The sequence below is a fragment of the Anolis carolinensis genome, unplaced genomic scaffold (assembly GCF_035594765.1).
Source record: "Anolis carolinensis isolate JA03-04 unplaced genomic scaffold, rAnoCar3.1.pri scaffold_9, whole genome shotgun sequence".
NCBI classification, from domain to species: domain Eukaryota; kingdom Metazoa; phylum Chordata; class Lepidosauria; order Squamata; family Dactyloidae; genus Anolis; species Anolis carolinensis.
The window spans coordinates 1,104,124-1,121,566 of NW_026943820.1; the positions used below are offsets into that span (position 1 = coordinate 1,104,124).

The window sequence follows — 17,443 nt, forward strand, 5'->3', positions numbered from 1 at the left end:
GCTGATTTCTCTCTATTCTAGTTTCAATGTAGTCATGAATAATGAATAATATAATAATAATATAATAGTAATAATATGATAATATGCTACAATAATCTATATATATAAAAGGGTAATGGAATCACGGCGCCGGACAAAACAACTAAACTAAACGCCCCACAACCTTGAAAATTGACAGCACAACCTCTCATCCACGCCTCTACGTTCTTACAACAAAAAGAAAAGTAAAATTAAGTCCTAGCCACAGCAACGCGTGGCCGGGCACAGCTAGTAATAGAATAATAATAGAATGATGTAATAACCTCTCTCTCTCTCTATATATATATATATATAGATATATATATACACTAGCTGTGCCCGGCCACGCGATGCTGTGGCGAAGTCTGGTGGTACGGGAAATAAAGTATTGAGGAATTGGTGGTAGTTAAGGTAAAGGGTAAAGGTTTTCCCCTGACATTAAGTCCAGATGTGGATTATATGGCAGTGTGGAGTCAAGATAATCCAGTTCAAAGCTGTGTCGAAGGGCCTTGAGTCTACATTGCCATATAATCCAGTTCAAATCTGATAATCTGTATTTTATAGGCAGTATGGAAGAGGCCTAAGTGAGGCCTAACTCTGCCTGTCCCCTGGGCTGAGTGGGTTGCTAGGAGGCCAAGTGAGCAGAACTTAGCCTTTTAACTGGCAGCAATTGGATAAAAACAATTATACCTCTTCCTCTAATTAGGACTTTATTTTTCTTTTCTTTTTGTTTTATGAACGTAGAGGCATGGATGAGGGGTTGTGCTGCCAAGTTTAGTGTTTCTGGGATGTGTAGTTTTGTTGTTTTGTCCTAGGCCAAAATTTCATTTCCCTTTGATATATATAGATGTAATGTGCATAATTCCCATGGAGTAAACAACAAAACCGCTGGACCAAATCACACCAAATTTGGCCACAAAAGACATAGTCATCCAATCAATCTGCATGCGGCAGCGTGTCAGCAAAAATGGCAAGACGTGTCAGTGCTGACACGCGTGTCATAGGTTGGCCAGCACTGGACTAAGACATACTGCAGAATCTAAACTAAAGACTGCCACCTACTGGGTGAAAATTGCCATCTTTTATGACAAATGTTTTGGAATATTTACATATAACGATTCTATCCCAAACTAAACGTGAGCCAACAGTGTGATGCAGCAGCAAAAAAGAACCAATGTGTCTGTGTCTTGGGCGGGATGGCCCTTGGTGCCTCTCTCAAGACTTCTACAATTGCGATCCTTTTGGAAATGAGCCAAGAATGAAAAGGGGGAGACGGGGGGGGGGGCCGACCTTGGAACTGTGGCTTGACCTCCCAGGAGCAGGAGGCGAAGCCCCCGAAGACGTATCCGTGGGCGTCGCGCAGGACCAGCAGGCAGGGCCCCTTGTGGACGATGTGGCCGCAGAGCTGGGAGAAGCTCTCCCCGTGGAGCTGCGAGGAGAAGAGCAGCCGCCACTCCCGCCGCAGCCCCGACGGCAGGCACGAGTTCAGGAAGGCCACCGAGGGCACGTCCAGCAGGCTCACGAAGCGCGAGGACCCCGGGCGCAGACCCTTGCAGGCCGGCAGCAGGTGGGACGAGGAGGGGGAGGAGGGGCCCTGGTCCGGAGGAAGCAGCCCTTGCTGGACGATGACCCCCAGGAAGGACGAGACCTGCGGGACCCGGAAGAGCCAGTCCTCCAGGCCACCCTCGTCGTAGCACGCGTCCAGCGCCGCAAACCCCTCCAGCCGCCTCCCATCTGGAGCAGGAACAAGGAACCGTATAAACAAAACAATAATCCACGATCACAATAATAATAATAATAATAATAATAATAATAATAATAATAATAATAATAATAATAATCCAGACTGACAAAGTTCTGGAACACAACACACCAGACATCACAGTTGTGGAAAGAAAAAGGTTTGGATCATTGATGTCGCCATCCCAGGTGACAGTCGCATTGACGAAAAACAACAGGAAAAACTCAGGACCTCAAGACTGAACTTCAAAGACTCTGGCAGAAACCAGTGCAGGTGGTCCCAGTGGTGATGGGCACACTGGGTGCCATGCCAAAAGATCTCAGCCGGCATTTGGAAACAATAGACATTGACAAAATTACAATCTGCCAACTGCAAAAGGCCACCCAACTGGGATCTGCACGCATCATCCGAAAATACATCACATAGTCCTAGACACTTGGGAAGTGCTCGACTTGTGATTTTGTGATACGAAATCCAGCATATCTATCTTGTTTGTTGTGACATAATAAAATAATAATAATAATAACTTTATTTTTATACCCCGCCTCTATCTCCCCAAAGGGGACTCAGGGCGGCTGACATGGGGCCAAGCCCGAATAAAAACAATAGCAATATAAAACACAACAATAGACAAGAGACATGCACAATTATAAAAATTTAAACATTAGCCAATAAATACAAACGACAAGAACGAATAAAATCATGGATTAAAACGGAGAGGTTGTAAAAGTAGACTGGGTAAGGTGCACCATATAAATATTGTAAACACGAGGTGACTGATAAAGTGCAAATTGGGATGGGAATAGACCCTGTGTCTATAATAAAGTAATAATAAAATGAGTGGCCATGTTCCAGAAGCATTCCCTCCTGACGTTTCATCCACATCTGTGGCTAAAGGCGTCCTCAGAGGTTGTGAGGTATGCTGCCACAGGTGTGGGTGAAACGTCAGGAGGGAATGCTTCTGGAACATGGCCATGCAGCCTGAAAGACTCACAGCAACCCAGTGATTCCGGCCACGGAAGGCTTTGACACTACAATAATAAAGTGATCATGAGCATAAACTTGTTTCTACAACTTACAAAGGATGCAACAAGCAATAATATACACTGAAATGTAAATTGGTTGCATTCACAAATACTGATTGCTATTTCCAGCAAACGTTTCTTTAAATATATAATAGATCTAATATATTATAATATAACCCCATAAAATATAATATATCTACATACATACATAGTGTGGAATGATACCCAGGGTGGGAGAAAGAACTCTTGTCTGTTGCAGGCCAGTGTGAATGTTGTCATTGGCCACCTTGATTAGCGTTAAATGGCCTTGCAGCTTCAAAGCCTGGCTGCTTCCTGCCTGGGGGAATCCTTTGCTGGGAGGTGTTAGCTGCTCCCTGATTGTTTTTCCTGCCTGTACAAGTTTTCATAGGGACCACCAAAAGCAGCAGCATTGCCCAGGCACAAATCAAGGAACATGAAAAGACAGTTAACCCCTCCCAACAAATGATCCCCCCCCCCCGGGCAGGAAGCAGCCAGGCTTTGGAGCTTCAAGGCTATTCAATGCTCATCAAGCCGGCCAACGGCAACATTTGCATTTGCCTCCAACAGGCAGTTTTTCTTTCTCCCTCCCTGGACATCATTCCACAGACATATAAACCCATTTGCCTAGTTTCCAACAGACCTCACAACCTCTGAGGATGCCTGCCATAGATGTGGGTGAAACGTCAGGAGAGAATGCTTCTGGTTTGGAAAACTCACAGCAACCCAAACACGTCTTTTCTCTTGTCTCACCTGCTGTTTTCAGTTCGGATGTCAGCTGAGAAGCCAAAGCTTTGACTCCAGCGGTAGAATTTTGCATATTTTTTAGATTCCATCCCTTCAGCTCCTTTCTGTAGATGAGGAGGTGGATGACAGAATTGACCAGGTCCTCTGCAAACTGAAACAGAAAGAAGATTCAATTTGGAAACAGAACTAAAAAGAAACCGAACTCCTAACAAGGGCAGAAATGAGCTCCCTCGAACAGACAACCACTAAAAGTTGGTGGAAATGTGCATGCCGAAGACCCATCCTCATTGCAAACTCTTTTCAGAACTTTCTCAAAAGTTCATTAATGCAAATGCTCTCAAAACACACACATACACATGTATCCCCTTTCCTTCTCTGCCACACATACATGGAATTCCCCCCCCCCCCCCAACTCACCTCAAGGATTTGGCTTCCCTTCACCGTCCCGCCAGCCTTGCAGATCATCCTCATGACGATGCCCTTCTTTTCCTCAGCGTTGCCTTTCAAGATAGCGGACATAAAGACGACAAATTGCTCCTTTGTCACGCGGCCGCTGGATCCAGGTGACTTCTCGCTCAGTTGGACACTCGTCATCCCATCAAACAGCCGGACGACCATCGATTCAGGCAGAGCACCCTTGACATGGCCCTGGCCCAAAAATATGATATATGGTTTGAATGAACGGTATGGAAAGAAGGAAGGAAGGAAGGAAGGAGAGCCAATAATTTGGTAGACACAATCCAAAAATATTAAGGCCTGCAATGACTAACTGCCTGCTTGCTGAACTGTAATTAAAAGTTGCAAATGAGAACTGAAATAATTGACCTGCCTGCTAACTGCGATAAGAACTGTGGCAGTGATAAGAGAAATGTTTACAACAGGGGTCCACAAACTATGGCCTGCGGGCCACATGTGGAATAATTTGGAAGACACAATTCAAAAATATTAAGGCCTGCAATGACTATCTATTATTATTATTATTATTATTATTATTACCATTATCATCATCATCATAGTTTCTATTTAAGTTCAGTTATAGATAGTATATAATTCTCTGTGTGTTGAGTACACAGGGTATCACTCTTAATAAACAGTCCACAGTCTTTAGGTATAGTTGTACTCACTGAAGTCCATAACTCTTATTTTCCTACTGAAGTCCAAAAAAACAACATGAATCCACCTCCACTGAGGTGTAAAGGAGACAGACATCCACCTCCACTGAGGTGTGAATCAGACTGATTACAAAATGGAGTCCTGAGTCTGAACAAGCTCAGTACACTCACATGTCTATAACCCCTCCCACACCAAAGAGGTACAGTTAAACTGGCAAATCATTAAATCCAAACTATTGATGTGTTTGCTCCTTAAATCAGGATCTCTTTAGGTGAAAGAGGAGGCTAAAAGGCCATTGTTTCTTTCTTCAGGCATAGTTGTACTCACTGAAGTCCATAAGTCTTACTTCTCTACTGTCACGACCCAGGCGGCAGAGGCACCAATAACCATACACAGAGGCCAGAATCTAACTAATATCTTTATTGAAGGAATATATAAAGTTAATAAAAACAAGTATAGAAAATAGTCCAGAATTAGACCCTTCAGGAAAGGTCAGAATTAGTCCAAAAAAGCAATGTCCAATAAGAAATATTAAGGTCCAAAGTTGTAATCCAATAACCGAAACACTCACTTTGCCAAGCAAAGTGAGGGGAGATGACAAGGTCCTTAGTCCATAAAACTTGAGCGTGGCTAGGAAATAACTTGATACTTGAAACAAGGCTTGAACGTGGAACAAGGTAACTAAGAACAAGAACAAGGTCCGTGGAATAACTTGGTAAAATCCGTGAAACAAGGCAAGGATTAGTCCTGGGAAACAAGGCAAAGTCCGTAGGTAAACAAAGGCTGGGAAGCAAGGCGAAGGCTGGATAGCAAGGCAAGGCTTGAGCTGAAGCGAGGCTTGAATCGGAGCGCGCTGTCCAGACACAACTCGCTCCGTAGGCTGACGAATTGACTCCGCGAAGTTGCTACGCGGGCAAAACACCTATATAGAGTCCAACTTTCTCACCAAAGCGGTTCTCTGGGAATCAGAAACGAAAGCTAAACTCTGAGACCAGATGTTAAACTCCTTAAAGATTCTCACGAGAACCAATGTTAATTGGCAACATTCTTAGCTGCTATCCTCGCACTCCTGCGCGAAGCTGAATCCAAACTTCTCTGTTGTTTACAAAACTCCCGGCGCAAGAACACGGGAGAAGTAGGCTCTGGGGTTGTTTGACATACTTCTGGGGCACAACTTTCTTGCAAGTGCAAGGTTTCCAGATCTGCCTGGGAAGGATCTGGCTGAGAGGAATCCAGTTCAGACTGGGAAGGTAAAAAACCCAAGTTTTCATCTTCATCAGGGATTACAATGTCCTGAGCAGGACTACAAGGCCCATGGTTCATCACACTATCCCCCTCCTCAGGGCCCCTCCCAAACTGGGGTCCTCTCCCCGAGGCGCGAGGTCGCGGTTTGGTGGGATAGGTCAGATGGAAGCGACGGGTTAGATCAGGAGCATGGACTGTGGAGGCGTCTTCCCAAGAGCGTTCCTCAGGCCCAAAACCCACCCAGTCAATGAGATATTGTAGGCGGCGGCGATGAAAGCGAGAATCCAAAATGTCCTCAACCTCGAACTCCTCCTCCCCATTCATCAAAACAGGAGGGGGGGCCGGTTGGTCTGTATCAGGACGCACACCATCCGCCGGAAGGAGCAGGGAACGGTGAAACACTGGGTGAATGCGCATTGAACGCGGAAGTTGGAGTTTGAAAGTCACGGGGTTTAATTGCGCCACCACTGGATAGGGGCCAATGAAGCGGGCATCTAACTTCCGGCATGGGCGGTGGGAGGGCAGAAAGCGAGTGGACAGAAAAACCCGATCTCCTACCTTGATTTCGGGGCCCGGCTGGCGGTGTTTGTCAGCGTGGCGTTTATAGTCCTCCTTGGCTTGGTCCAGTTGCTGGAGCAAAAGTTGTTGCACCGCTGTGAGTTCCTGCAGCCAATCCTCTGCTGCGGGAACTTCTGAAGTTTCAATGACAGGGGGAAAGAAACGTGGATGGAAACCGTAGTTTGCAAAGAACGGCGTTTCTTTTGTAGAAGCTTGAACTCCATTATTGTAGGCAAACTCAGACAGTGGTAACAGAGAAGCCCAATTGTCCTGTTGGTAGTTTACATAACAGCGAAGATACTGCTCCAAAGTGGCATTGGTGCGCTCCGTTTGCCCATCTGTTTGGGGATGATGAGCTGAAGATAAGCGAGAGTCTATGCCCAGTAGTTTTTGTAGTGCCTTCCAAAAACGAGAGGTGAATTGAGATCCACGGTCTGTGACTAAACTCTTGGGCAATCCATGTAGTCTGAAAACATGCTGAAGAAATAGATCCGCAGTTTCTTTGGCCGTGGGGAGGCCTTCGCAGGGAATGAAATGGGCTAACTTGGTGAATAGGTCCACCACCACTAAGATCGTGGTGAATCCACAGGAAGGTGGTAGGTCAGTGATGAAATCCGCGGAAATTATTTCCCATGGGCGAGATGGGGTAGGAAGGGGGTGCAAAAGCCCTGAGGGCTTCTCCCTTCGTATCTTGGAGCGCTGGCATACTGGGCAGGTGTTGACATATTTTTCCACATCCTTGCGGATCTTGGGCCACCAAAAATCTCTTAGGATCAAATGCATGGTTTTAAATAGTCCGAAGTGTCCTGCTGGTTTGCAGTCATGACACAGACGAAGCGCTTTTTCCCTGCCCGGTCCGGGTGGGATATAAACATGATTTCTATAGCAGAGCAGCCCATCTTTAAGCGAAAAGGGAAAATGCAGACCTTGGCGAAGTTGGTCCTGCGCCCAGGCATCTGCTTGCTGACTAGCCCTGATTTCTTGAGCACAGATGGGTCCTGGAGTAGGGGAAGTTGAACCAATGGGACTGGATTTGGTGTTCCCCACTGTGAGCGTGGCAAAGTTCTCAGGTTGTAGCAGTTGGGATTCAAAGGTCTCCTTGCGTCCTGCAGCGTATTCCGGTTTACGTGACAGGGCGTCTGCTTGCTTGGTTTGAGCTGGGGTCACATAATGGATCTGGAAGTTGAAACGTTCAAAGAATAAAGCCCAACGTTGCTGCCTCTGATTTAGTTTGCGGGCAGTTCTTAGATGTTCTAGATTACGATGATCAGTGTGGACTTCAATGGGGAATTTGGCCCCTTCTAGCCAATGTCTCCAAGTTTCAAAGGCTGCCTTTATGGCCAGTAGTTCTTTTTCCCAAATGGTGTAATTCCTCTCTGGTGTGGTTAGTTGACGAGAATAAAAGGCACAGGGGTGGAGGTGATCTCCCACCGGTTGTAAGAGTACAGCCCCAATTGCCACATCAGAGGCGTCCGCTTGCACCACAAAAGGGGTTCCAGGATTTGGGTGCTGTAGAATTGGCTGGGAGGTGAATAGTTTCTTCAGTTGCTGGAACCCTTTCTCTGCTTGATCAGTCCAGCGGAAAGGCTGCTTTCCACGGATGCAGCTAGTGATGGGGTCGGACCAGCGGGCAAAATCTGGAATGAACTTGCGGTAGTAGTTCGCGAACCCCAAGAAACGCTGCACCTCTTTCTTGTTAGTTGGCGCCCGCCATTCCAATACTGCTGAAACTTTGGCTGGATCCATGGAAAGCCCTAGAGGCGAGATGCGGTAGCCAAGGAAATCTACCTCTTGTAGATCAAAAGCGCATTTTTCTAGCTTGGCATAAAGTCCATGATCCCGCAGTCGTTGCAACACCATTTTGACGTGGTTCTCATGTTCTGATTGTGATCTGGAAAACACCAAAAAATCGTCCAGGTAGATTATCAAGAATCTGTCTAGATAGTCCTGAAAAATATCGTTGACAAAATGCTGGAACGTTGCGGGAGCTCCGCATAAACCGAAATTCATAACTCGGGACTCGAATAATCCGAATTTAGTCTGGAAGGCGGTCTTCCACTCGTCCCCTTCTCTGATGCGAACTAGATTATAAGCCCCCCGTAGATCCAGCTTGGTGTAGACCTTGGCTCCTCGAAGTCGGTCCAGTAGATCCGAGATTAAGGGCAGGGGATAGCTGTTCCGCTTGGTGATATTGTTCAATGCTCTGTAGTCCACCACCAAGCGTAATTCCCCTGACTTCTTCTTCACAAACATCACTGGGGAGGCGGCTGGGGATTGAGAGGGTCTGATGAACCCCTTGCGAAGGTTTGTCTCTAAGAATTCCCTGAGAGCTTCTTGCTCTGGTTCAGTCAGGGAGTAGAGATGCCCTCGCGGGATCGGGGCCCCCTCCACCAAGTCAATGGCACAGTCATAAGGTCTATGTGGGGGTAATTTTTCGGCTTCTTTCTCATTGAATACATCCCAATACTCGGAGTACTTCTTTGGCAAGGTGATGATGGGCTCGGAGTCTGTGGCATGGCATACCTTGGCTACGAGGCAATGGTTTTGGCAGTACGGTGAAGCAAACTGCAGTTCTCTGTTGGACCAGGAGATGTTAGGGTCGTGGAGTGTCAGCCATGGAATTCCCAAAATCACAGGGAAATGGGGAACCTCGGTAACAAAGAAGGAAATCTCTTCCATATGTTCCCTTATCCACATCCTGGTGGGTTCCGACCACTGGCTTACGGGGCCCGTCTTGAGGGGACGGCCGTCTATGGCTTGCACCACACGGGCATTCTTGAAATCATGATATTGTAATCCCAGAGAGTCGGCATACTCTCTATCGATGAAATTGTTGGTAGCTCCAGAGTCTATCATGGCGTGGATCATGACGGGTCCCCTTTTTGCTGACCATAATGTGACCACGAGAAGGAACAGGACCCCGGTTGGCGGCTCTTGGATGGATTTTTGACCGGGTTGGCGAGCCTCTCTACACCCGGTCGTTGGCTTCCCCCGCCGGCTGTGTGCCAGTCGGCTCAGACGCCTTCGACTCCGTGGAGGACGCCGCCGCAAGACGGGCGGCAGGCTTCCCTTTGGCTGGGCACTCTCTGGCGAAGTGGCCCCCGTTCCCGCAGTACCAGCAGAGGTTCAAGCGTTGACGACGGGCCTTCTCGGCGGCATCTAGTCTGGGACGCACATTGCCCAACTGCATCGGCACCTCCTCGCCTCCTCTGGGGTATGGGGTTGGCGGCGGGGGTCTCCACACCGGACGTGGCTGAACACTGGCGGGAGCGGGGGGTTTTGCCCCGGCTCTACCGCCCTGGCCTCGAACCCATTGTTTCCTGTTGGCAATCATGACTTCAGCCCGTAAACATTGATCAATGAGTGCCTCGAGGGTCTGGGGAGGATCCACCTTGGAGATTTCTTCCAGCATTTCAATGTTGAGACCCTCCCGAAATTGTCCTCTGAGGGCTACATCGTTCCAGCCGGTGTTGTGGGCCAGCACGCGGAACTCGGCTATGTACTGAGACATGGGTCTGTCTCCTTGAAGGAGGCGCCGGAGTTTGTGACCGGCTGCCTCCAAATTGTCCTCGATTCCCCAGGTCTCCTTAAGGTGATCCAAGAAGCGTTGTGCTGAACTTAGGTGGGGGGAGGCTTGATCAAACAGGGCCGTCGCCCAGCTAGCCGCTGGTCCGTCTAGAAGACTGTAGACCCACGCCACCTTGATGTCTTCTTGGGGAAACTCGGCATCACGGGCCTCTAGATAAGCTTGACATTGGCGGCGGAAAACATGAACCTTAGCAGCTTCTCCAGAAAACTTGGTAGGCAACGCCATGGCCGGGAGGCGAACTCCGCGCTCCCTCAACCCTTTTATTTCTCCATCCTGCGCGTTGAGTCTGTCACGGATGCGGTCCACTTCGTCCTTGCTGATGGTGTAGCTGAGCGGCTGTCCAGCCGGCGCGGCTCCGGTAGACATCCTGGCCTCGGTTAGTTGGTGCTTATGGGAGGCGGAGTCAAACTGTCACGACCCAGGCGGCAGAGGCACCAATAACCATACACAGAGGCCAGAATCTAACTAATATCTTTATTGAAGGAATATATAAAGTTAATAAAAACAAGTATAGAAAATAGTCCAGAATTAGACCCTTCAGGAAAGGTCAGAATTAGTCCAAAAAAGCAATGTCCAATAAGAAATATTAAGGTCCAAAGTTGTAATCCAATAACCGAAACACTCACTTTGCCAAGCAAAGTGAGGGGAGATGACAAGGTCCTTAGTCCATAAAACTTGAGCGTGGCTAGGAAATAACTTGATACTTGAAACAAGGCTTGAACGTGGAACAAGGTAACTAAGAACAAGAACAAGGTCCGTGGAATAACTTGGTAAAATCCGTGAAACAAGGCAAGGATTAGTCCTGGGAAACAAGGCAAAGTCCGTAGGTAAACAAAGGCTGGGAAGCAAGGCGAAGGCTGGATAGCAAGGCAAGGCTTGAGCTGAAGCGAGGCTTGAATCGGAGCGCGCTGTCCAGACACAACTCGCTCCGTAGGCTGACGAATTGACTCCGCGAAGTTGCTACGCGGGCAAAACACCTATATAGAGTCCAACTTTCTCACCAAAGCGGTTCTCTGGGAATCAGAAACGAAAGCTAAACTCTGAGACCAGATGTTAAACTCCTTAAAGATTCTCACGAGAACCAATGTTAATTGGCAACATTCTTAGCTGCTATCCTCGCACTCCTGCGCGAAGCTGAATCCAAACTTCTCTGTTGTTTACAAAACTCCCGGCGCAAGAACACGGGAGAAGTAGGCTCTGGGGTTGTTTGACATACTTCTGGGGCACAACTTTCTTGCAAGTGCAAGGTTTCCAGATCTGCCTGGGAAGGATCTGGCTGAGAGGAATCCAGTTCAGACTGGGAAGGTAAAAAACCCAAGTTTTCATCTTCATCAGGGATTACAATGTCCTGAGCAGGACTACAAGGCCCATGGTTCATCACATCTACTGAACTCCAAACCAGCAACATGCATCTACCTCCACTGAGGTGTGATGCAAACAGACATCCACCCCCAATAAGGTGTAAAGGAGACAGTGAGTACGACTTAAGTGGACGAAGAGTCATGCATACTACCTTGAGGTGGATGGGGAGGCTAAAAGGTAATTGTTTGTTTCTCTTGCCTTAATCGTTTCCAAAGTCACTCCCTTTGCAGCAGCGGCCACCTCCATCTTGGACAAGGAGCCAAAGACCACCTCGATGTCGGCTTGTTCATTGGGAGGAAATCTCGAGAGGTGCTGCTGGTAGGAGCCGTTGCTCTCCACGTTGCCCATTTTTTCCAGTAGACGGTGGAATCCTATGAGGAAGAGGAAGGGGAAGAGGAAGGAGACCAGCATGAGGAGGACGGCTTGGAGGGAGATGCCCTCCGCAAAGCCACCGGCCGGAGAGACAAGGAGAGCAGGAAAGAGGCCCCAAACACTCTGCGTCTCTGTCTCTTTTTTGCCACACTCTCTGCATCACCAGAGGCTGGACCAACACGGAAAAACCAATACAGTTAAATGATTGCTTTCGCTTGCGCAGAATTAATAACGCTCAACAATTACCTATCACAAAGATGTCCAGTGAACTCAGACGGGCACTCAATCGTCCTCAGGCATTTTGTGCTCCAGAAGTTACTGTTGTTGTTGTTGTTATATACCACTTTCCGAGACGAGACTCAAAGCCAATTATATATGGCCAACATTGGAAAAAGTATGCCAGCCAAACAAGGCAGCCTGGACTACAAGTCCCAACAGCCACAATAGCCAAGGAGAATGGGAGACATACACACACACAGCATTTACTGGCATGCAACAGCAAAATGCTAAGCGAATGGTGTAAATAAAAATAACATTTCCAAAACAAATTTTATTTCTCGCTACTTTGTTCACGTAGTTCTAGTAGTAAATAAGGAAATGCTAAAGCAAATATTCTTATTCAGACTAAATGTGTATATTTGTCTTAAAGTATACATATTATTGCCAAATATAATTCTAGGATGTGTTATTCACCTCATTCATCTACCAAACATATGCAACATAACCTGTATAAATCTCAACAGGAAAAAAGTTCTAGTATCTGATATATACACAACACAACAGGTAATCCCGGGTACAAATCTGTCCAAAACGAGGACTATGCCAGGGAATGATAAAGTGTTTCAACAGAGACAAAGTCCCAAGAACAAACGCTTTTGAAACTTTCCACTTTTTTATATCTCCCGTCCAATAGAGCTGATGATGGCAACACATTACATCTTGCAATCGCCTAAACTCTCCTCTGGATATTATTTATTTATGTATTTAAAACATTTATATTCCGCCCTTTTCACCCCAAAGGGGACTCAGAGCAGCTTACAAGTATATGTACATACAATATATTAATTATTATATTATATTATATTATAAAGCACCTTAAATGTCTATTTAAATGTACAATTATGCAGGTTTTTAATGTATATTTTAATTTTTATTGTAATTTTTTTAATTTTGAAAGACTTTTAAATCTGATGTAAACTGTTTTTCTGATGTATATGTTTATATTGTAAGCCGCCCTGAGTCCCCTGATGGGTGAGAAGGGCGGAGTAGAAGTGATGTAATAAATAAATAATAAATAAATAAATATTATTGGCATAGCACAATATAAGCACTACATATTACTATATTGAACTATACCACTATGCTGCAATATTATTAGTAATATTGTATGTAATATATAATATACACTTATAATATTGTATAATTATTATATTGTATTACATTATAATATTATTATCAATATTATATGTATATATAACATATTATATTGTTAGTATAGCATGTATTATATATTATTATATTGATATATTGAGAGGACAGAGGACGAAAGGGAGAAACGGGCTGAGAGGAAGAAGGCGCCTCAAGCAAACCCTTGTCGAGACCGCCTTCCATTGGAAAAGTACCGTATACACTCGAGCATAATATTAAATATATATTATATATTACATGTAATATTATTCATAGTATTACATAATATAGATATAGTACAATATGGTAATTTATTGCCAGTATTGTGCTATGCTAATGATATAATATTGTATGTAAATTTAATTTGTAAGCCACTCTGAGTCCCCTTCGGGGTGAGAAGGGCGGGATATAAATGTATTAAATAAATAAATAAGACAACCTGAATATAAGCTGAGGCACCTAATTTTATCACAAAACTGGGGAAACCTATTGATTCGAGTATACGACGAGGGTTGGAAATGCATCAGCTACTGGCAAATTTCAAAAATAAAAATAAATATAGATACTAATAAAATTACATTATTTGAGGCACCAATAGGTTAAATGTTTTTGAATGTTTACATAAAATTGTAATTTATGATGATAATAATAATAAGATAAGACTGTCTAAGTCTGATTATCTATATACTTGAGTATAAGCCGACCCGAACATAAGCCAGCCAGGATCCTCACCCGAGTATAAGCCGGGGGGAGCTTTTTTCAGCCCTAAAAAAGGGCTGAAAAACTAGGCTTATACTCAAGTATATACAGTATGTCCTCACTATGAAAGAAAGAACATGAGGACCCAGAATAGATCTCTACAATCATTTATGGGCCCACCACCAAGACCCTACCCTTGGAAGGCAATGAGATTCAGCCAAGAGGGATTGCGATGATGAATTAGGAATGTCCTTGGAGGGAATATCAAGACACAAAGGAGACACAATAGGGAAAAGGCTCTGCATGTCAACCCAGGAAAGAGAAGATAAGTGGACAATGTTAATGACACCATGAGCTTGATAAAGTAGGCATTCAAGGCTATGCAATTCTATCTCTGTTGCCATTCAAAAGCCATTTAACAAAAGGACTCCTTGCATTTCGCCATTGTCAATCTCCCTTTTGACAAATTGCAGGTTTCAGACTCTACAAGCAAATTCACATTTGAAAACATACATCTCTGTTTTTCAAAACAGTCCAATCACATGTGTTGTCGAAGGCTTTCATGGCCGGGATCACAGGATTGTTGTATGTTTTCTGTATGTATGTATGTCGTACATATGTACATATACATATGTTGTACGTATGGCCATGTACTAGAAGTATTCTCTCCTGATGTGGGAAAAACGTCAGGAGAGAATACTTCTAGAACATGGCCATACAGCCCGGAAAACATACAACAACCCAGTCCAATCATAGTTGTAAACATTCCTCCAGCATGAAGATCCATATGTAAGGGGTGTTTTTTACAAAAACGCAAAGTATGCAACACGAGTCCTCTTTTATTAAACAAGCTCCGGCGACAGAGAGGCAAATTAACGATCAAAGCCCCGACAAACATGAATTATTCACCCAAGGCAGCAGCTACCTGAAACCTGCCAAGGAGAAAAGGGAAGCAACGAAAACACAGCTTGTCATTGAATACGAAGGGCATCCCTTCCTTCCTGTTCAGAGGTAACCGAAACCAGCTTGGTTTGGATCAAGTCAAGGATGGAAAGAAGAAAGAAAGGATTAACTCCTTCCAAGGTTGGGACGAAGGGGGGAGAAAGGATCCTTTTAATTTGTGTTAGAGTCATTAAAAAGGTAACTAATGCAGCCGACTTCTATAAAGGACTTCTACAATTATTATTATTATTATTATTATAAATGTGTTGTCGAAGGCTTTCATGGCCGGAATCACTACATTGCTGTGAGTGTTCCGGGCTGTCTGGCATGGTTCAGAAGCATTCTCTCCTGACGTTTTGCCCACATCTATGGCAGGCATCCAGTATTATAATACTATTGTCTGCACATTCCCAGAGGCTCCATCCTATTACAGTATTATGTTTTATATTATTATTATCATCCGTCCTATTATTACATTTATTATTATTATTATTATCCATCCTATTATTATGTTTTAGATTATTATTATTATTATTATTATTATTATGCATCCTATCATTATATTTTAGATTATTTTTATTATCCATACTATTATATTTTATATTATTATCATCCATCCTATTATTATTTTATATTATTATTATCATCCATCCTATTATTATGTTTTAGATTATTATTATTATGCATCCTATAAGATATATTTTATATTATTATTATCCATCCTATTATATTTTATATTATTATTACCATCCATCCTATTATTATTTTATATTATTATCATCCATCTTATTATGTTTTAGATTATTATTATTATTATTATTATTATTATCCATCCTATTATATATTATTATTATCATCCATCCTATTATATTTTATATTATTATCACCTATCCTATTATTATGTTTTAGATTATTATTATTATTATGCATCATATAAGATATATTTTATATTATTATTACCAATCCTATTATATTTTATATTATTATCATCCATCCTATTATTATGTTTTAGATTATTATTATTATGCATCCTATAATTATATTTTATATTATTATTATTATTATCCATCCTATTATAGTTTCTATTATTATCATCCATCCTATTATTGATTTATATTATTATTATTACCATCCATCCTATTATTATGTATTAGATTATTATTATTATTATTATTATTATTATTATTATTATGCATCTTATAATTATATTTTGTATTATTATTATCATCCATCCTATATCATTAATATTATCTTGGCAAGGCTCTCATTCCATTATCAGAGGTTTGTGAGGCCTATTGTTAACTAGACAAGTGGGGTTTAACATAATAATAATAATAATAATAATAATAATAAGCATGTGGACAATTTCAACAGAAAGGAGTAAACCATGAAAATAAACAAAATCTGGCTCCCAGTATTTTTATTTTAAAAACTCTAAAAAAAAATCAAGATAGTAAACACAAACAACAACACCCAGGAAACAGTGGAATTCCAGACAAGGATCAATCAGGGCCAGTTAACACCTGCCAACAAAGGATTCCCCCAGGCAGGAAGCAGCCAGGCTTTGAATGAGGCCCTTATTAATATTCATGAGAGCCACGCCCCTTGTTTACATAGGCCACGCCCCATTTCGTTCAATACCTCTGAGGGAGCTCTTATTTCGACGGCAGCGGCTCTCCCTTCGGCCTGGAAGTCTTTTCGGAGGATGTTTTCCCTCAGGAGCGGCCCATTTTTCGCCGCAACACCAGCAGCGCCAGCGCCGCTACCTCCTCCCCCTCCTCCGCCTCGCCGCCTCTTCTTCCTTCAGGCAGAGCGGCCCAGCCAATAGGGATACGGATTGGGAGATGACGTCACCGCCCCCACTGGGCACAGCCAATAGGAATGCTGCTTTCCGCAAAGGGAGGTGGGCTGTAAAGAAAACGTCACCGCCTCCACCTATATAACTGACACGGGGCCCAGCCAATAGAGGCCCCGAATGGGAAGCGAGGCAAGGAAGAGGAGAGTGACGTAGAGCCGTGGAAGCTCGGAAGGCTGCGAGTTCGATTCCCGCTTGGATCAAAAAAAATATCATAATTAATTAATTATTAATAATAAGAAAGAACTCTTGTCTTTTAATCTTGCAATTGGCAACCTTGATTATTATTTATTACAAGCATTTATATCCCGCCCTTCCCTCCCCTGAGGGGGGAATCAGGGCTGCATTGATTAGCCCTGCAGCTTCAAAGCCTGGCTGATTCCTGCCTGGGGAGGATCCTTCGTTGGGAGGTGTTAGCTGGCCCTGATTGTTCCATGTCTGGAATTCCCCTGTTTCCTGAGTGTTGTTGAGTGCTGTAATAATTAATGATAATAATCATTAATGAATTTTAAATTACAAATTGAATACACATTATTGTTTGTTTTCCAAATTAAATCATTGCACATTAATTTTAATCATTGCCATTTGTTATTCATTATTAGTAATTAATTAATTGCTATTATTATTATTGTTGTTGTTGTGTTATTGAAGCTTTTCATGGCCAGAATCGCTGCATCGCTGTGAGTTTTCTGGGCTGTGTGACCATGTTCCTGTAGCACTCTCTCCTGATTTTTCATCTTCATCTGTGTCTC

At 43.8% G+C, this 17,443-nt stretch overlaps 2 protein-coding genes across 2 annotated transcripts in view; both read right to left on the reverse strand.

Annotated features, from left to right (window-relative positions):
* Positions 1-16,651, reverse strand: part of meak7 (MTOR associated protein, eak-7 homolog) — a 24,508-nt gene extending 7,857 nt beyond the window's left edge. The window contains exons 1-5 of the mRNA XM_003229235.3: positions 16,478-16,651; positions 11,615-11,787; positions 3,967-4,197; positions 3,556-3,700; positions 1,309-1,752 (exon numbers count right to left, since the gene is read on the reverse strand). Of these exons, the coding sequence (XP_003229283.1) occupies positions 1,309-1,752; positions 3,556-3,700; positions 3,967-4,197; positions 11,615-11,764 (970 nt within the window). The 5' untranslated portion in view covers positions 11,765-11,787; positions 16,478-16,651. The remainder of the gene's footprint in view (positions 1-1,308; positions 1,753-3,555; positions 3,701-3,966; positions 4,198-11,614; positions 11,788-16,477) is intronic.
* The window catches only part of kcng4 (potassium voltage-gated channel modifier subfamily G member 4), a 383,395-nt gene that overhangs the window by 85,815 nt on the left and 280,137 nt on the right, over positions 1-17,443 (reverse strand). The gene's annotated exons all lie outside the window — the stretch shown is intronic.